This window comes from Natrix helvetica (assembly GCF_964273705.1).
Source record: "Natrix helvetica genome assembly, chromosome: 1".
In the NCBI taxonomy this organism is placed as follows: Eukaryota; Metazoa; Chordata; class Lepidosauria; order Squamata; family Natricidae; genus Natrix; species Natrix helvetica.
Genome location: NC_138548.1, coordinates 350,431,628 through 350,452,812, shown reverse-complemented (window position 1 = coordinate 350,452,812; position 21,185 = coordinate 350,431,628). Strand labels below are relative to the sequence as shown.

At 44.5% G+C, this 21,185-nt stretch overlaps 1 protein-coding gene across 1 annotated transcript in view; it reads left to right on the top strand.

Annotated features, from left to right (window-relative positions):
* The window catches only part of LOC309382600 (complement factor B-like), a 39,032-nt gene extending 26,748 nt beyond the window's left edge, over positions 1 to 12,284 (top strand). The window contains exons 11-18 of the mRNA XM_081934292.1: positions 934 to 1,025; positions 3,480 to 3,606; positions 3,796 to 3,943; positions 5,770 to 5,849; positions 6,415 to 6,533; positions 8,880 to 9,012; positions 11,354 to 11,403; positions 11,972 to 12,284. Coding sequence (XP_081790418.1) covers positions 934 to 1,025; positions 3,480 to 3,606; positions 3,796 to 3,943; positions 5,770 to 5,849; positions 6,415 to 6,533; positions 8,880 to 9,012; positions 11,354 to 11,403; positions 11,972 to 12,148 — 926 coding nt within the window. The 3' untranslated portion in view covers positions 12,149 to 12,284. The remainder of the gene's footprint in view (positions 1 to 933; positions 1,026 to 3,479; positions 3,607 to 3,795; positions 3,944 to 5,769; positions 5,850 to 6,414; positions 6,534 to 8,879; positions 9,013 to 11,353; positions 11,404 to 11,971) is intronic.
* The last annotated feature ends 8,901 nt before the right edge of the window (positions 12,285 to 21,185 follow it).

The following is a 21,185-nucleotide window of genomic DNA, read 5'->3' as shown; positions in this document are numbered from 1 at the left end:
CCCCCTGCCTAGGCAGGAAACCCTATACCGTTTCAGACAGATGGCTATCCAACATCTTCTTAAACACTTCCAGTGTTGGGGCATTCACAACTTCTGGAGGCAACTTCTGTTCCACTGATTAATTGTTCTCACTGTCAGGAAGTTTCTCCTCAGTTCTAAGTTGCTTCTCTCCTTGATTAGTTTCCACCCATTGCTTCTTGTTTTACCCTCAGGTGCCTTGGAGAATAAATTGACTCCCTCTTCTTTGTGGCAACCCCTGAGATATTGGAACGCTGCTATCATGTCTCCCCTAGTCCTTCTTTCTCTTAAGCTAGACATACCCAGTTCCTGCAACCGTTCTTCATATGTTTTAGCCTCCAGTCCCCTCATCATCTTTGTTGCTCTTCTCTGCACTCTTTCTAGAGTCTCCACATCTTTTCTACATCGTGGCGACCAGAACTGAATGCAGTATACCAAGTGTGGCCTTACCAAGGCATTATAAAGCGGTATTAACACTTCATGTGATCTTGATTCTATCCCTCTGTTGATGCAGCCTAGGGCTGTGTTGGCGTTTTTGGCAGCTGCTGCACACTGCTGGCTCATATTTAAATGGTTGTCCAGTAGAACTCCAAGATCCCTCTCACAGTTAATACTATTGAGTACAACTCAACTACAATTGAGTTGTCCGAGGAAGACATCACACCGAGAAGCCCAGCATCTTAACCTGAGCCACTGTGCTGCCTTGTTTAAGAACCCACTTTTCCAGAATTTACCCCACTTCCATTTTTCTGCCGAGTGTGACTTTCCATAGCTACCTAATCTTCCTATTTACCCTTCTTATCCTTTTCAAGGAATCCTTGACTCATAGTTTCTTGCCTAGCCTCCATGTTATTAGGCCTTCAGCTTTTGTAGAAAACTCAAAGGTCTGAGAAAAGTGTCTCTCTCTCTTTCCAGATGAGAGCGAAGTTTTGTCTATGTGTGGCTTGGCAAAAGAACACCTGAAAGATCAAGAGAATAATCCCTGGAATACCAAGATCACCATCACGGTAAGGGAGACCTTTGGAACAGAACTGAGCTCGGAGAAGAACGCTTTCTTTGGTTATGGAGGTAGTTCTTGACTTACAGCAGTTCATTTAGTGACCGTTCAAAGTTACCGCGGCACTGAAAAAAGTGACCATTTTTCATACTCGCGTCTATTGCAGCATCCCTATGGCCATGGGGTCTAAATCTGGACACCTGGCAACTGACTCCTATTTATGACGGTTGCAGTGTCCCAGGGTCACACACTCCCCTTTTGCGACCTTATGACAAGCAAACTCAACGGGGAAGACAGATTCACTTCATAAATAGGATTCAGTTTCCCAGTGCCTGAGTTTTGCTCTTGCGACCATGGGGATGCTGTAACGGTCGTAAGTATGAAAGATGGTCACAAGTCACAAAATGAACTGTTGTAAATCAAGGATTACTTGTTTCTTCTCCAAGACATTATACCCATTCCTCATCTGGTTTTCCTTCTTATTACCTTGATTGCTATCCTCTGGACATGATGCATTTTTCAAAGTCCTTCCCAAACATTAGTGCTCATACTTGGATAAAATATAATCAATGGACAGTAGAGTGGCATGGGGATTTTTCTTGATGTTGACATTATTTTTATTGTAGATGCAAATTCAGTGGCATTAACTCAATAGCTGATGACTTCCCAATCACCAGGGATCATTGCGATACAGAGAGTTAAGGATTTATTTTATCTTCTCTCTTTGTCTGTAATGGTGCTTGCTTTTGGTCTAAGACAGGGGTGTCAAACGCAATTTCATTGAGGGCTGCATCAGGGCTGTGCTTGACCTTGGGGGGGGCGTGGCCAACTGGGTGGCCATGGCCAGCTCTCCCAAAACTGCTGGCATGTTTCCTATTGGATAGACTGGCCCATAGTGACTCAAGTAGACGGTGCCAGCCCCTTACATTTTTCAGGATGGCATTGTGGGCCAGATCCAACCACATTGCAAGCCCATGGGCCTTGAGTTTGACACCTCTAGTCTAAGAGATTGTTATTTCCTGTCACTTTGTTGGCATCTGCTCCCACACACAATAGAATACAAGCACCTACAGGTAAGATATAGTTAGCTGGGCCTAAGAAACCGTCTAAGTGCTAAGTGCTAGAAAAGAATCCAGCTCAGAGAACACCAACGACCCCTCATTTCAACTCTGAGCTACAAATATTCTCCTTTATTAGTTATGATCCAAGGACCTGGGAAAAGTGGGGGAAAGGCAGAACTGTTGTAGCTGATTGCAACTCTTAGAGAGCAATCATTGCCCAGTATTAGAGTACAGTACAGGTGGAGCAAAGGGTAAGAACTAGGATTATCTAATACATGGGTCGTAAACCTGGTCCCTACCGCCCACTAGTGGGCATTTTGGGATTCCAGGTGGGCGGTGGGGATTTCGGAGGTTAAAACCTCCTTTTGAACTAATGCGCGCGAGAATGCGTGCGTTAGGGATTTCGGAGGTTAAAACCTCCTTTTGTGCGAGTGAGCAGGCGAGCACAAGTGCGTGCACAAGCAAACACGTGGGAAGAGGAAAGGGAGGAGTAGAAACTGTTAGCAGGGACAGGCAGAAGCGGAGCAGAGCAGTTGCAAAATAGGAGAAAGAAAAGGCAGGAGAGAATTGTTGTTGGCTAATAATAATAAGTAGGCTAACTAGCTCAGCCTTACTTTTGTACATAGCCCTAAGGAAGATAAAAAAAGGAGATAAAAAGGAAAAGCACTCCTTTCTAAAAAATATTCCACACTTGCGCAAAAACTGGTGGGCGGTAAGGAAATTTTTCCATCAAGAAAGATCCATTAGTGGGCGGTAGGTAGAAAAAGGTTGACTACCACTGATCTAATATCACGTATAGGAGGATGGTGGTGCAGTGGTTAGAATGCAGTATTGCAGGCTAACTCTGTCCACTGTCAGGAGTTCGATCATGACCGACTCAACGTCGACTCAGCGTTCCATCCTTCCAAAGTCAGTAAAATAAGGACCCAGATTGTTGGGGCAATAGACTGATGTTGTAGACCACCCCGAGAGTCACAAACCAGTGTTCCCCAAACTTTTTTGGGGGGGGGGGAGGCCTGGCATGGGGGGGGAGCCGCTCACAGCCCTATACACGGTTACAGCAGATGCTGGTGCCAGCAGCCCGATTCGTGGCGCACGCGCCTGCCGCTGACACGATTGGAGTTGTGAGTGCTAGTGCCCGCTGCTCAGGCAGCCCAGTTGCGAATAGGCCACAGCTTGGTAGTGGACAGAGCCCACGGGTGTGGGACCCCCATTGTAAGTCACTATGGGGAGGGTATATACTGCCCATTCTAAGTGCTATTGCTATGGTAATAATAAGAATTCTTCAGTTAACGTTGCGTAAAGAATAAATCCTATTGAATGTAGTGGGAATTATTTCCAAGGAAATCTATGTAGGATGCTTTTGTGGCTTACTCGTGGCAATTTTTCTCTTCCAATCACAGCGTTCTGGTGGGATAGGGTTTGGCAACTGCAAAGGAACCCTCGTTTCCGAGTATTTTATCTTGACAGCAGCTCACTGTTTCACTATCGACGATACGGCCGACAACATCAAAGTCACAATTGGAAACGGTAAGCACAATTTATCTTTTGAGAGGAAGCTGATAGCGTGTGGTCAACTGGCCAGGAAAGAAACATGCCTGGCTTTCTGCTTCAGAGTAACCCAATGGGCTGGGATCATCTGATGGTCCCCACCATGTGGCAATACGCTATGCAGGCCAAGGCAGCAGAAAGTCTATTTTTTACTTTCCTGTTTCCTAGACAAGCAACAGTATCCTGTGGCTGCCGTTCATCTCCACCCGGAATACAATATCGGAAAGCTGAAAAATCTTGGAATCCCCGAATTCTATGATTATGATGTCGCCCTGATAAAACTTAGCAAAAAAGTTCATTTCAGTTTCAATGCGAGGTGAGATCTCGCAGAGGAGAGACAGAGATGGCAGAGCACTTTCAATTCTGTCTCAAAGGAACATTGGAATCAAGAGCTGTACAAAAGGCCTTGTGTTTTTTTAATCTCAGTCTTTTACTTTATCAAAGACAAGTCGGTTGTTTCATATTTCAAAGGCAAATTGATGGGGATGATATGTCTTAAATCAGTGAGCGGTGCTGGGGCCTAGAGGTGCAGCTCTCGCTTCACAATCAAGAGGTTGTGAGTTTGATCCTAGATAGAGGCAGATACTTATCTCTCCGTGCACAGTCGCAGTGGTGGGATTCAAATAATTTAACAACCGGTTCTCTGCTCTAATGATTGGCAGGGTAGGCGTGGCTGGGTGGTCATGTGATTGGGTGGCCAATTCGATGTCACTCACATCAACCCGGTGAATATCACCACTGGCACAATGAGAATGTATCTGCTGGGGGGGAAAAACCTCCGCATTGGCAACAGGAAGGGCATCCAGCCAGTAAATACTCAGTTGCCCAGACTCCACCCCGCAAGGAATTATGGGGTCATCAAAAGAAGATAATATGTGTTTTTCCAAACTTGGGAACTTTTAAGAGGTGTGGACTTTGACTCAAGGAATCCTTCAGCCAGCACAGGGCTTCCTGTTTTATTTTAGTTTGAAAAGTATTTATACATTAAAGAATTATCGTGTGCAGGGAGGAATAATTCTATTTAAAAAGATCTGAGCAGAAACTTAAAAGTCATAACGAGGTTGATGTCTCCTTGCACTTCTTAATTGTGTTCCATCACTGAAGGCTTTCAAAAAGAGACTGGACAACCATCTGTCTGAAATGATACAGGGCAGCGGCTCCCAACGTTTTGGGCACTAGGGACCGCTTCTGGGAAGAAAGGTTTTTTTTTCACAAACTGGAGTGGGTGTGGTTTTGTGTGCGCTTGTTAGCATCAGTGGTGGGTTTCAAATTTTTTTAGAACCTCTTCTGTAGGTGTGGCCTGCTTTGTGGGAGTGGCTTGCCAGCCATGTGACCGGGTGGGAGTGGCTTGCCAGCCATGTGACCGGGTGGGAGTGGCTTGCCAGTCATGTGACTGGGTGGGTGTGGCCAACTTCTAAAATGTGGTGAAGCACACTTAACAACGCTTAGCAACCAAAATGTTGGCTCAGAAACTCTGGCATTTGAAGCACGCAAGTCTTAAAGCTGTCAAGTTACAAGACCCTTGCACCCCTAACCCTTTAGAAAAAAAACCCCAGGGGTGTTCAAATTTGACAGCTTTAAGTCTTTAAGGTTTAGATAGGACTCTTAGAGGTGGGTGGGGCGATTAATGAGCCAGCCAATAAGTGAGTGGTGGGTGGGGCAAGCATGGTGCGGACGGGCGAGGGGAGGGAGCTGGAACCAGTTCTAAACGGCACGGTAGATTTGTGGAACCTCTTCTATAGAAGAGGTTAGAACTGGCAGGAACCCACCCCTGGTTAGCATGGCCCAGTTGCTGGCATGCTGCGGACCAGTGCCAGTCCATGGACTGGGGCAGGGGTAAAATCAACTTACCTTTGCTACTGGTTCGCAAATGTGAGCACATGTGCGCTTGCGCTCGCTCCGCTCGCACTCGCCATCTCCGCGCATGTGCAGAACCTTCCGCGCATGCGCAGAGTGTCAAAAACAGGACGTGATGACATCTGGGCAGGTGGGCCACCACAACCACTACCGGTTGACCCAAACCGAATAGAACCGACTGACTTTCACTATTGGACTTGGTGTTGGGACTCCTGCTGTAGGGTCTTCAGCAAAAGGTTGGACTAGAAGACTCCTTTACTCTATCTTCTGTGTTCTCCCCCACAGGCCCATTTGTTTACCGTGTACACATGGAACAACCCGAGCTCTGAGGAAATCCCTTGCAACAACCACTTGCCAGGACCATGGTAAGAGGATTATTTATGTTTAAAAAGGAACCACCATAAGGCAGAAGGGCAGTAGGTTCCCTGGGCAGCAAATGTTCTCCCAACGTAACTTTTCTCAACTTTGGCAAGTTTGGCGGACTTCAACTCCCAGAATTCCTTTATGGCTCTTCTGTTAACCTGTTCTCCAGAGGTGAGTTGCTCCCGGTTCTGCCTGGATTGGCTGAACCGGTAGTAGCAGCGGCAGGAGCCTCTGCTCCACCCCCCCATCACATGCGTGTGCATGTGCGGGAGCGCGCCCGAACCAGTAGTAAAAATATTGGCAACCACCACTGCTGTTCTCTGAATTTCTTTGCATCCCTCTTGTAACATGTTGCATCTTAGATTGATTCAATCTCGTACGTGAATGAATTGGACTGGGGGCAAACTTGCTTGAAACATTGGCCATGACTGGTCCATGGGATTGATGATTCTTCCCGCCTCTTCCCCTGTTCCTTTGTTTTCCCCACTAGATGTTCCTCTTCCTTCCAAAGGAAGGAACATCCTTTGGCCGTTCATTAAGCTCTTTTCGTATTGTTTGGTTTAACAGAGAATGAGCTGCTACCTGTGGCAAACATTCGTTCTTTTTTTGTAAGTGACTGTAAGTACCAAGACGAAACCGGCAGTGGGCTAGTTCGCAGACCTGTTCAAATCAAGAATAGTGACAAGGTAAGATCTTTGAGCAAAAAACCCTAAAAGGATTAGGTGGAGTGAGGCTCCCTTTAAGTCAAATCTAACACCTGAGGACTCCAATTTATTACATATTCCTCCCTCCCTCCCTCTTTTTCTTTCTTTCTTTCCTTCCTTCCATCCATCCTCCCTCCCTCCCTCTTTTTCCTTCCTCCCTCCCTCCCTTATTCATCCCTCCCTCCCTCTTCTTCCTTTCTTCCTTCCTTTTCTTTGGAGTCAGACAATGCCTCAATTGAATACATTAAATTAATAATAAATGTAGAGAATTTATATGACTACATACCGTACATGACCCTGGCAACTAATAGCAAGGGCATATTCACCCACCCCCCCACACACATGCACACACACTCCAAATAAAATTTCAAATAAATAACTTCCAGAGTGTTTCTGGAACTAAATAATTATCAAGTTAGGATAATATCTATTTCCAGGGTCTTCATTGGATTATTGTATTTCAATAATGATTGAATCTTGTATATAGACAAAAGAGTTCTGAAGAAAGGAAAAATCCTGATCTTGATTTTAGAGGATGTCTATATTTTTACGGGCAAACACTCTTATAGGGGGAAAAAAAAACCCATATTCCCTTCAAAGGGTACCTGCAGCTGAGGGTCAAATGGTGAAGATTTTATCTTGTCTGAGGATAGCTATTTGCTGGGAAGGGAATCAAAAAAGTCAAAATGACACTCAGAACACTGTGATTAGAGCTGTCCCTTTTTTAAACCCCTTTTGTTGGATTATACCACTTTGCTAAGTAGTGAGGATTTTTTTTTTTACTGTTCCTAATGGACATACCATGTTGACCTAATTCCTTGTGTGTCCAGTCACACTTGGCCAATAAATAATTCTATTCTATTGTATTCTTTAAAAAAATAGTATAAACCTAATTCTCTGTCAGGAAATATTTTATCAGCTGATATAAGGCAGGGAATGAGTCAGCAAGGTTTTTGGGCTGATATTACTTTAAGAGGCTGTATATATAAGAGAGGCCCTGTGAGGGTGTCCCTCTCTCCCTGTATGCTTCTGTGCTATAGCTGATGAGTGACTGCTTGCTCCTGGGTTATCTCAAAATAGTCACAATATGCACACTCTGACATTCTCCCTAAAATGGTAAATCTGTCCCAAACGGGCTGAGTTATAAAATGTCCTTTTGTAATTTCTCCGAATTCTTCAGAGATGAAAATTAAGCTTGATGGGCCAGGATTTTAATGTAGCTGTCACTCCAGCATATTCAGGGGTGATATTCAACAGGTTCTGACCAGTTTTGGAGAACCAGTAGCAGACATTTTGAGTAGTTCGGAGAACTGGTAAATACCACCTCTGACTGGCCCACCCTCATCTATTCTCTGCCTCCCAAGTCGCAGCCAATCGGGAGGAAATGGGGATTTTGCAGTAATCTTCCCCTGGGAGTGTGGTGGGAAAGGAGATTTTGCAGTATCTTCCTCCTGCCATGCTCACCAAGCCATGCCCACAGAACCAGTAGTAAAAAAAAAAAATTGAATCCCACCATTGACTGTTATTTGGTGAGCTGAATAGAGAATATGGGGTAGCTTGTAGCATCTCTTGAAGACAGAAAAGAGGAGGCAGTGGAAAGATGGCTGCACCAATCAGTGGCGTAGCGTGGGTTGTCAGCACCCGGGGCAAGTAATTTGCGCCCCCTAACCCGAGGGCGGCCCGACTGCAGCTGCCCCTTGGTCGGCATCAGTCAAGTGAGGCTCTCCATGCTGGCCTCCTGCCTTCCTCCCGAGGAGGAGCTTGACAGGGCAGCGGGAAAAGGCTCGACTGAAGGGAAGCAGGTGCCGCGGGGGTGGGAGGCGCACCGGGGGCTTCGGGAAGGCGCCGGCTCCCCGGGGCGCTCCAGGCGGAGCGGGAGGACGCGGTGGCGTTGCAGCCGCGGGCAGACGGAGCGCAGCGCCGCTCTCCTTCGGCTCCCGCGGGGGCGGCGCGGCGGGTCTTGGCGGCTCCGCTGGGAGGTAGGCGGTGCGCAGGAGGGGCCTGGGCGGGCCGGGGCCGGGGAGCTTAGTTCGCGGGCCAAGCTGGGCGCGGAAAGAGGCGGCCACAGTCCGGCAAAGGGCGGCGCAGGGCGAGTCAGGGTGCCCCCCCCAGATGTTGCGCCCGGTGCGGCCGGCACCCCCTGCACCCCCCACGCTACGCCACTGGCACCAATGTCACAAGTAGAGACTTACCCTAAACTGGGACTTATTAAAGACGGCATTCAAACAATCCCCACTCCAATGAACTATGGCTAAATGTGATGATTATGTAATGTCCCTTAATGATCCTCTTTGTTCAAATTTCTCTGTTTCGATTTTCTATTTCCAGAAAATGGCCTGTGAACAAGATGCGCGGAATGCCAAATTCTACAAAAACATTACCAATATCAAAGATGTGGTGACTGACAACTTTCTCTGCACGGGGGGACAGGATCCTGAGCTGGACCCCAATACATGCAAAGGTGAGGTGAATAATGGTACTCTCTACTGTTTCCGGGTTTCCTATCCCTTTGAGGCTTCTTGAAACCTCCAAAGCTTCATGGCAAGTGATCTTGCAAGTCACAGTAGATCAGCATTTGCAGGAAGAAAGGGAATGATTTATCAACAATATTTAAGAATATAAAGGCAAGGAGATCCTATGTTTGCAAGGATCTAAGAAAATGCCCTTCTGTTCCTTTTGGCTCTGGGCCCTAGTTATAACTACTATAACGACCTCCCCCCCGATATTAGAACCACCTCGGATCTCCGCTCCTTCCGCAAGAAACTCAAGACCCACCTGTTTCGATTAGCCGGCCTAGCCTAATTGAAATTGTAATTGTATTTACAGGGAACATCTATTACTAACCTTCCTGGATGGCTTTTTAAATTTTAAATTGGGGTTTTAAACTGGTTTTAGAATTGTTTTTAATTATTTAAATTGGTTTTGGGTTTTATACACAGACGGTATGTGTGCGTTGTTTTGTTTGATGTCTTATGTTATGTTTTGTTGTCATGAACATGAACGGTCTGTACACCGCCCCGAGTCCCTACGGGGAGAGGGGGCGGTCTATAAATTCAATAAACCTTAACCTTAACCTTAATAACCGATTATAACACCTAGGAAGCAGATAATTGGACTTTTCAACAGTAATTTTCACATAAACACAACAACAGGTATTAATGTATTACATTCTGAATCTACTGTATAACAGAATCAACAGAACAATAGAATTGAAAAGGACTTTGGAGATCTTCTAATCCAACTCCCTTCTCAGGGAGGAAGCTCTGTATTTCAGGGCCTTTCAGTGTAAATGCAACAGTTCGTTAATATAGCTACACCCCCTAGACTTTGGAAAACAGGGGCACGATGGTTCAGCGGTTAAAGATGCTAAGCTTGTCAGCAGGAAAGCTGAGGGCCCAGGTTCAAGACCTGAGCACTGTGTGACAGAGTGAGTTCCCATTCTTGATCCAGCTCCTGCCCGCTTAGCAGAACTGGACATGAATGAACAGGGGAAACTTTTACCATTCCTCTAGACCAGTGTTTCTCAATCTTGGCGACTTTACGTCCTGTGGACTTCAACTCCCAGAATTCCCCAGCCAGCACTCCCTCAGCATGATCCACTGGGGAATTCTGGGAGTTGAAGTTCATCCATCTTAAGGTTAACAAGGTTTGAAGAACACTGGTATAGACAAATATACATTCCTATAATAATCTAGTTTTTTAAAGGAAAATCTGGAGAAGACTGTTTTTGGTAGAACCTCCGAAATTATAATGAAAGTGAGAAGTCCCAGAAAATTGTCATGGAAGTTGTTTTATGCAGCTTCATAACCCATCAAATATGGTCATGCTAATACAGGAAATGGGAACCATGGCCCCTTTATGACCTGTGGACTTCAATTCCCAGAATCCCTGAGCCAGCATGGTTGAAGTCCACAAGTCATAAAGGGGCCATGGTTCCCAACCCCTTCTCTAATACACCCTCTTCCTCTAGTTTTTACATCACTGAATCATGTCTACATTTGGATACATGTTGATCATCATCTCCTTTTAACGACCCCATAATCCCTTGTGGGGTGGAGTCTGGGCAACTGAATGGAGCTAGCAGAGTGTTTACTGGCTGGATGCCCTTCCTGTTGCCAATGCGGAGTTTTGTTCAGCAGAAATATTCTCACTGTGCCCAGAGAGAGAAATTGTTAGGGTTCTAAATACCATGCAGAAATAAATCATTGTCCAAGGCAAAACATCCTTAAAGGTCCAATTTATTCTACAGGCAATTTAGCACGGCTATGGAAAATTCCAACTCTGAATTACATCCTGTGGGTTCACCCAGTTGAAAGTTCATGATCTATCCCCACACCCACAAATCCATCACATGTTCCAATCATCATCTTCCACGCTGGCATGTACACCCATCTTCTTCCGGCCAGGTGTCGAGGTGTGGAGACAAAAGATGACCTTGGCTTCTATAAAAGAATGTCAACAATCCATTCTACAATCCTCCTCCTTTCTATTCCCCCCTCCCAACTACTACACTAATGAAACAGCATAGAAAATTATAAGAAAGTGTGGCAGGCCAAAGATCCTAAAAAGAATATAACTACAGGCCTGACAGAAATATCTGCCTTTACCTAGGATGGAACTAACAGCCTCCTGATTGTGAGGTGAGAGTTCCACCTCTCTGGGCCACCACACACACATTTGGATAAATGTTGGTGCCTGTCTGAAATTCTCCCATGAACTGGATTCCTATATGTTATGTAGATTTGATCTGTCCATAACCAACTCAGTCCCTTGATTAAATCCCTTTTCCTTTTGGCTTGCAGGTGATTCTGGCGGTCCTCTCATTATTCAGAAAAAGTTGCGTTATATTCAGGTGAGTGGTTATTTCACCGAAACTGTTAGACAACAGCAGATGTGTATGTGAATGGCCCCAATTAAGCTTGTCAGCTTCAGACAATTGCCGGGATGAAACTCTTATTATCTTTCTGTCCCAAAGGTGATTTTTTAAGAAGCAACTGGACTTTCTTTGTTTTTCCTTAAAGACGTTTTGCTTCTCATCCAAGAAGCTTTCTCAGTTCTTGGATGAGAAATGAATTGAAGAAGCTTCTTGGATGAGAACTGAAACATCTTCAAGAAAAAGACAAAGTCCAGTTGCCTCTTGAAAAAGTACCTTCAGGACCACCATGACCTGGATGACTGAGAATCACCATAGACATATTATCTTTCTGCTATATGTCAATTGGCCGCATGGCTCCCAATGCCAAAAATTATCACAGAATCTTCAGATTAAATGGAGATGTCCATTTGCAATCATAATTTCATCGTCTTTGGTAAAGCACAGATTTTTTTACCCCCTTTATCTGATGTTGGTTTTCCTCCAATGAGAGCTATCAAACCCCCGGATTAAGTTTCTCACATTTTTCTATCTCTACCTTCTGTAGGTTGGCGTGATTAGCTGGGGTGTGGTTGATGTCTGCGGCCACCATGGTACAACATGTGAAGCACCCAACAAATTGAAGAAACGTACCTCCTATTCCAGGGATTATCACCTCAACCTCTTCAAAGTTATTCCATGGCTCAAAGAAAAGCTGGCTGATGAGGGACTGGAGTTCATCTAGAGAAGTTCTCTTCCCAGCCCGCTCAGATGCTCTGTGTAAATAGAAATCATTATCATTCCCAGTAAAGTCTGTGTTAACAATGGCTCTCCGATGTAACTGTATAGACAAAACAATAAATCTGATATGTGTTGTCCTTTGCTTATCTCCTATGTTGGAATGATTGGGTTTAGTATCTAAACAGAAGCATTTGCAAGAAAAATCAAGAAAGTGACTGTTTGGGGACCCGGAGCCCCCTGTAGGTAGTAATAGTAGTTTATTAACATAGCTGATAACTCGGTGTTGCCTGGATATTTATAGATGTCGAAGTGTTTGTCTGACAGGGAGCCATTGAGAGGGGCCTTTCTCCCTCCTACTTCCATGGCCATCCTCCATGCGCTCTCCCTTCCTACTCTAGGATGCTGCACTCACTCTCCTTAATGGCCCAGGCATTCCAGAGTTATGCTGCAACACACACAGACACACACACACCAGGGTGTCTCCCCTCACACCCCCACCCCCAGTATTTGTTTCCAGAGGGTAAGTCATCTGTGTACTAGTTTGGTTGAAAATGCTCAAGGCGTTCTAGAGTTATGCCGGAACATATATACATCCATCCATTTATATAGAGATAAGATAAGGATAAGGATAAGATAAGATAAGATATAAGGAGGAGGAGGAGGAGGAGGAGGAGGAGGAGGAGGAGGAGGAGGAGGAGGAGGAGGAGGAGGAGGAGGAGGAAGAGGAGGAAGAAGAGGAGGAGGAGGAAAGGAGAAGGAGAAGGGAAAGAAAGAAAGAAAGATTAGTCTTATGACCATATCAAAAGATAAGATTTTAAAAAATCAGAAAGAATAAAATACAATACAGGGAGTCCTCGACTTACAACCACAACTGAGTCCAAAATTTCTGTTGGTAAGCAACACTATAGTTAAGTAAATTTTGTCCTATTTTACAACTTATCTTTCCACAGTTATTAAATGAATCACTGCAGTTGTTAAGTGAAACTGGCTTCCCCACTGACTTTGCTTGAAGTTTGCCAAAGGCTTGCCACCTGAGCCCAGGGACACCCCAGCCGTCATAAATATGAGTCAATTGCCAAGATCTGAATTTTGACCACGTGACGTGACCATGGGGATACTGCAAGTGTCATAAGTGTGAAAAACCACCTTTTTTCAGTGCTGTTATAATTTTCGAACAGTCACTAAACAAACTGTTATAAATTGAGGATTACCTGTATGAGCGATATATTTGATGGCTGAGGCATTTTCCACATGTCCTTTCGAGATGTGACAGGTGATCCCATGGCCCATATTTGGCCATGGAATCCAACAACTCAAATCTTTCTATGGAAAAGGCCAGAGAATTCTGTCAAACTCATTGATAAGTATTTTTCAAACTGGAAAATAATTTTGTTCCTAGCCAACTGATTTCACATGTTTGCTGCCAGTTTGGCTGTCAATATCTAGGACTCTTTGTTTAAAAATTCCCCTTGCCTGAGAGGCAGTTGAGAGTGAAACAAATCACTTAAATATAAGCCAACAGTGTGCAGCAGCAGCAGCCAAGAGCCAATTCAATCCTAGGCTGCATTAATAAATGCATAGAATCAAGATCACGTGAAGTATTAGTACCGCTTTACAAAGCCTTAGTATGGCCACACTTGGAATATTGCTTCCAGTTTTGGTCACCGCAATATTAGAAAGATGTTGAGACTCCAGAAAGAGTCCAGAAAAGAGCAGCAAAGATGATTAGGGGTCTGGAGACTAAGATACATGAAGAACGGTTGCAGGAATTGGGTATGTCTAGTTTAATGAAAAGAAGGACTGGGAGTGACACAATAGCAATGTTCCAATAGGGACTATCATAAAGAAGAGGGAGTCAAACTATTCTCCAAAGCACCTGAGGGAAGGACAAGAAACAATGGATGGAAACTAATCAAGGAAAGAACCAACCTAGAACTAAGGAGAAACTTCCTAATGGTGAGAACAATTAACCAGTGGAACGTCTTGGCTCTTTCAGAAAGAGACTGGAGAGCCGCCTGTCTGAGTCAGACTAGATGACTTCAAAGGTCTCTCCAACTCTGTTATTCCATGTTATTTTATCTCAAGTTAAATTGGCTTACCCAGGAATTGGACCGAGCCATACTTATCTGTTGAGCATTGTTTGTAGCCAATCAGACTCCATTGAAAGAATCCTTTGCCGGTATTGGCAAATTGATGCTCTACATCAGGGGTGTCAAATGCAAGGCCCGAGGGCAGGATCTGGCTCGCGGAGTGCTTAGTCCTGCGGGGTTGCCCTGGAAACAACAAAGGACTGGCCCATGTGCTAAGTCCTCAACTTGCGACCGGTCCTAAAGTCCTCGACTTACAACCGGCCACAAGTCCTCGACTTACGATTGACAGCCAGCAACAGCCCAGCCGCGCCTGATTGGCTAAGACGCGGCTGGCTGAGCGTGGGCTGCCCAAGGCATTTCTATTGGACGCCCTACTTGACAGCTCCGTATAAATAGCTGTCAAGTAGGGCGAGGTGCTGAATTCTCTATGTATATAGTTGACTGTTGCTGTTTCTCAATAAATAGCTGTTCGGTTACCTCAGCCGCCTCACGCCTCATCTGTTCCTTCGAACTTCAACACTGGCGATGATGGGATGCTGACAGTCGCCGCTTGAACAGCCACTAAAGACAAGGAAGCGAAATTACTATTCTTTTTTTTTTCCTGAAGAGGACGATATTTTTACCTCACGCCGCAACAGCCATGGCTTTGCTCCCTCCATTCGCTCCGTTCGGAACTGCCGGCGAGTCATGGGCCGCGTTCCTGGAGCGTTTTGAGTGCTTCCTAATTGCTAACAATAACCATAACCCGCCCTCAGACTGCAAATGCAGCTTCTTTTTAAGCTCGTGTGGTCCCGAGATGTTTAATACGGCCAGGGCTCTCGCTTCACTTTGTGAGGGCCACACAAAACTCTCATGGGCTCCATTTTCTCTGGCAGAGGACTGCAGGAAGCTACCACAGCCGAAAACAGAGTCCAGGAAGGCCAGGTGTGGCTCTCACGAGCTCCATTTTCGCTGGCAGAGTGCTAGCAAAACGAAGTACTTGCAGAAGTGGCATTTGATCACACGAGTGATGTCGAGCTGGCCATGCCCACCCTTGGCCATGCCCCCCCCCAAGGTCAAACACAACCCTGATGCGGCCCTCAATGAAATCGAGTTTGACACCTCTGCTCTATATGCTAACTGCAGGAAAATTGCTGCACATAGTAGAGTGGAAGAATAATGAAATTCTCACAGGGGGGAAAAAATGAATAGTGAAAATGTCCACATTCGCATTAATGACAAAACTGAGCTGTTTCATCAGAAAACAAGCATCAAAAAACTTTTTAAAAGAAAATTGGAAACTTAATATTCTTTTAACTAAAAGAAAAAAAAATGAATTGCTGATTAATATATTTGAAGATGAAGAAAGATGCAGACTAAATGGGGGAGGGGGATTTCTAAATATTTAAGAAGGAAATGTAATTCTCTAGGGAAAAGAAAATGGAAAGCCACATATTTCTTAATTTTACTTTCCTTTTTATTCCTTTTTTTCTTGTTTCTTTCTGGATTTTTATTTGTTTTCTTTTTTTCTTTTGATCTGTCATTTACTCTACAGGTAGTCCTCGGCTTACGATCACAATTGAGCACCACGTTTCCGTTGATAAGTGAGACAGTTTTTCCTCATTTTTATGTCCTTTCTTGCCACAAATGTTATGCGAATCACTGCAGTTGTTAAGTTAGCAGCATGGTTGTTAAGTGAATCTGACTTCCCCGTTGACTTGGCTTGTCAGAAGGTCACAAAAGATGGTCACATGACCCCGGATACTGCAACCGTCATAAATACGAGTCGGATGCCAAGCGTCTGAATTATGATCATCTGCCCATAAAGTGAGGCCAAGGTCATAAGTGTGAAGTAAGTTTTTTTCAGTGTGGTTATACCTTCAAACGGTCACTAAATGAACTGTTGTAAGTCGAGGACTACCTGTATTACATGATAACTCCTAATAAATGTAAATTAAAAAAGAAGAAGAAGAGAACCAAACCAAGCACTATCTGGTAATCCATGTCTATATTTCTGTGTATGCTCACAGGCATATGATTTCTTCTGCATATACAAGGAGTCCTCGACCTACAATAGTTCATTTAGTGACCATTTCACATTACAATGGCACCAGGGGGGTTTCAGCTGGCGTTACTGCTGGTTCACTGGTGCGCGTGCTTTGCTCGTGCACATACTTTGCACGTGCGCCAGTGGTGGGTTTCAAAAATTTTAAGAACGTCTTCTGCTTGGTGGGAGTGGCTTACTGGCCATGTGACCATGTGGGAGTGACTTGCCAGCCATGTGACCGAGTGGGAGTGGCTTGGTGCTTAGCAACCAAAATGTTGGCTCAGAAACTCTGGCATTTGAAGCACGCAAGTCTTAAAGCTGTCAAGCTAAAAGTCTCTTGCACCCCTAACCCTTTAGAGAAAAAACCCCAGGGTGTTCAAACTTGACAGCTTTAAGACTTGTGGACTTCAACTCCCAGAATTCCTCCTCCAGTCATGTTGGTTCAGGAACTCTGGCATTGAAGTGTGCAAGTCTTAAAGCTGTCAAGTTACAAGACCCTTGCACCCCTAACCCTTTAGAAAAAAAAACCCAGGGGTGTTCAAACTTTACAACTTTAAGACTTGTGGACTCCAACTCCCAGAATTCCTCCTCTCGCTCCTCATCTTGATGATGTGCGGCCAGGCGAGGGGAGGGAGGGAGTTGGAACCGGTTCTAAACGGCACTGTAGATTTGTGGAACCTCTTCTATAGAAGAGGTTAGAACTGGCAAGAACCCACCCCTGACATGAGCACATGTGCAGTTCAATGGAAATTCTTCTGTGCATGCACAGAACTAAAAAAATAAGATGGTGATGGCAATGACCGGGAAATGGGTTTGGGGGCGTGGCCAGCCTAGGTAGCTGATGGTTCTGCAACTTAGGCCGGCATATCACTACCGGTTCAGCCAAATTGGGCCAAACCGATAGGAACCCACCTCTGAATGGCACTGAAAAAAGGGATGTATAGCTTTATCATAATTACAACCATTGGAGCATTCCCACAGTCATGTGATCAACATTCTGATGCTTGGCAATTGATTCACACTTATGACACTCAGAGTCCCAGGGTCATGTAATCCCCTTTTGCGACCTCCTGACAAGCCAAGTCAATGGAGACATCACATTTACTTAACAACTGGGTCACTAACCTAAACAACTGCAATGATTTCCCTAACAACTTCGGCAACTTCAAATTTCGATTAATAAATGCTCTGTCTTACATATTGGTAAACGCAATCAGAATTTCAAGTATAAACTAAGTGGCATTGATCTAGCAGATTACGCTCACTTTGTCAAGGACCTTTTTTGCGAAAATGGGCCCATTTTTTTTCAAAAAAAGGGCACGAATAGCCTTTCGGAGGCTTGTAGAGTGCTCCTGGGGCCTGGGGGGGGGGGGAATTGAGTGAAGAACAGCCCGTTTTTAGCTCATTTCTGCCCTCCCCAGCCCCCAGGAACACTCTGAAAGCCTCCAAAAGGCTATGCACGGCCATTTTGGTGAAGGGGGCAGGGTTTTGGGAGGCAAAAAAATGCTGTATTCAGTGTATAAGATGCACCCAGAAGCAAAAAGGTGTGTCTTATACTCCAAAAAATACTGTAGGTGTACTTATCGCTGATGATTTATGCTCCAAAGCTTACTGTAACAGCGTTGCAAAAAAGCATTAAGAATTGTAAATTTAATTTTGCACAGGTTTTTTTTTCCTGAAAACATTGTATTGCTAATTAGAGCTTATAAAACTTACACTAGACCAATTTTAGAGTATTGTTTAACTGTTTGGAATCCCCACCGTATGTCTCACATCAGTACAATCGAGCGGATTTAGGAGGATTTCACGAGAAAAGCCTTGCACTCTTCTGTACACAATAGAATTCCTTTTGCTACTAGGCTCCAAATTCTCTGTTTGGATAACTTAGAACTGTGTCACTTGCGGTCAGACCGAGGTATTGCATGCAAAATTATACGTAGTAATGTTTTACCTGTAAATGACTTTTTCTGTTTTAATCGCAATAATACGTGCGCGAACAACTGCTTTAAACTCCATGAAAATCGTTCTAAACTTGAGTGGAAAAAAATATGATTTCTGTAATAGAGATGCCAAAGTCTGGAATGCCCTACCTGACTCGGTTGTCTCAGCTACAAATTTTCACAGTTTCAGTCGCAAATTGACTTCCGTGGACCTTACTTCATACTTAAGTGGTAGTAGAGGGGTGCAGAAGTGCCTATCGTCCCTGCCATTGTATTTTTTTCTTTTATTCTTGTTTATGTTTTTGTTTGTCAAATTCCAATAAATAAAATAAATAAATAAAACTTTGGCAAGAAGGGTCATACATTTTACCTCCACCTGGGGTAAAATTCACCCCAATTAACCACTGTCTCGCTTAGCAACAAAAAATTTGGGTACAATTGTGGTCATAAGTCAAGGACCACCTGTGATGACATGGCAATAACTGAACTGTTTACATTTTTGCCATTACAGAGTCAGAATAATATTCAGGTACAGGGGGAGAGGGGGATTTCAAAACTATTGCCCCGAGAATATCGGGAAATGGTGTAATAACAGAGGTTGGATAAATCATTATCCAAGTACATAAAGAGTTCAGGTCATGGCCACCATTGAGTCCTTGCCAGGATCTAAGAATTGTCTAATTTGAAGTTAACCTCAGTATTACAGTTCATTTCTTGGGAAGAGATAAGAGGAGGTGGATCATAGCCAAGGAGAAAAATGAGGAAATGTTCACTGTGATGCAATTGTGTGATTTGCAAGAAATACCTGCCGTTGCATCACTTTCACCATTTCTATGAGATGCCTACAAGGGGTGTTTGTTTTGGAACGTTGAACGGTCACTAAATGAAGACTTTTGTAAGTCAAAGACTACCCATATTGCATTGTTATATTGCACTGGCACATCACCCATCAACGTTGTAGTTTTTTTTAAATACCCTGATGATCCTAGCAAACTTCTGATAAAGATAGGTTTACTTCAGCTAAGCATGATCAAGTTCCCCTTTTCATATTTGCCTTTTGTATTTCAGTAAAGTTTGTTTGAATTCTTAAATAAACACACGTCGATTTCCTGAAACTGGGGGATTTTCTGGCCATGATCGTTGTAGGCGGGAAAGTCACAGAAAAACAGAAATGCTATTGTGTTTCCCACAGCAGAAAAGGACTTGCTGGTTCTTTTATTTTCCCAATTCCTCTTTTTTCTCCCTCTTCTTAAAGTCTTGTGTTGATGTTTATATAGTCTTCACTTCGTTCACCCTGTGACAGGGATGAAATGCTACCGGTAGCAAAGATGGCAGCTGTTCGCTCAAACCGGTAGTAAAAAAAAAATACAACCGGTTCTCACGAACCGGTTTTGCCAACGATCTGTTGTGCCGCATGATTTATATTAGCTAGAAAGCCAATTTCCTGCTTTCTAGCTAATCTAAATCGCTATTCGCTTACTTCACTGTTCGCTTACTCGCTTGCCAGGCACGGTTGGTATCAGGCTCCTCACACCGACGCTCTGAGCATACGCCGAAGATCCTGCGCCTCACATTGCTACCAAACCGGTAGCAAAGGTAAGTGAATTTCACCCCTGCCCTGTGAGGTAAGTATGGAACAAAACATAAACTTGGATTTTACATTTTTAATTACAACTTCAAAGCATTGGCCCATTCACACAATATTAGGGGTTTCTATAGGATATGGTCAAAAATGAATATGGAAGAAAAATACGCTGAGTCCTGACACAACTGAGGGTCTCTCTGTGTTTTGAGCCTTCCAAACCTGGGAGGACTTTCCAAGACTAGACTTGGATAGAGTAGTGCGTCCCCATTGTACTCATAGTGCACAATCTGGGGGTTTCTGGGCCTCACAGTTCCTGTTTGTAAAGCAGGGGCAGTTTTAGATCTTCCTGTTTCTAGACTGCCATTCAGAGTCATTCACAGGTAAACTCAGGGGTGGGTTCCTGCCAGTTCTAACCCCCTCTATAGAAGAGGTTCCACAAATCTACAGTGCCGTTTAGAACCGGTTCCAGCTCCCTCCCCCCGCCTGTCTGCATATCATCAAGATGAAGAGCGAGAGGAGGAATTATGGGAGTTGAAGTCCACAAGTCTTAAAGCTGTCAAGTTTGAACACACCTGGATTTTTTTTCTAAAGGGCTAGTGGTGCAAACGTCTTGTAACTTGACAGCTTTAAGACTTGCACGCTTCAAATGCCAGAGTTCCTGAGCCAACATTTTGGTTGCTAAGCAAGAGCGTTGTTAAGTGAGTTTCACCACATTTTACAAGTTGGCCATGCCCACCAAGACACATGGCTGGCAGGCCACTCCCACCGGTCACATAGCTGGCAAGCCACTCCCACCCAGTCACATGGCCAGCAAGCCACTCCCACAAAGCAGGTCACACCTACAGAAGAGGTTCTAAAAATTTTTGAAACCCACCACTGGGTAGACGAGACCAAGAACTCAATTCCACAGGAAGGCTAAAACTACTTTTATTGAGATAATAGAATAGAATAGAATAGAATAGAATAGAATAGAATAGAATAGAATAGAACAGAACCAGTGGTGGGTTTCAAAAATTTTTAGAACCTCTAAAATTGTAACCTGTTTTGTGGGAGTGGCTTGCCAGCCATGTGACTGGGAGTGGCTTGCCAGCCATGTGACTGGGTGGGGTGGCTTGCCGGCCATGTGACCAAGTGGGAGTGGCTCGGTGCTTAGCAAACAAAATGTTGGCTCAGGAACTCTGTCATTTGAAGCACGCAAGTCTTAAAGCTGTCAAATTACAAGACCCTTGCACCCCTAACCCTTTAGGAAAAAAACCCAGGGGTGTTCAAACTTGACAGCTTTAAGACTTGTGGACTTCAACTCTCAGAATTCCTCCTCTCACTCTTCATCTTGATGATGTGCTGACAGGCGGGGGGAGGGAGCTGGAACCGTTTCTAAACGGCATGGTTGATTTGTGGAA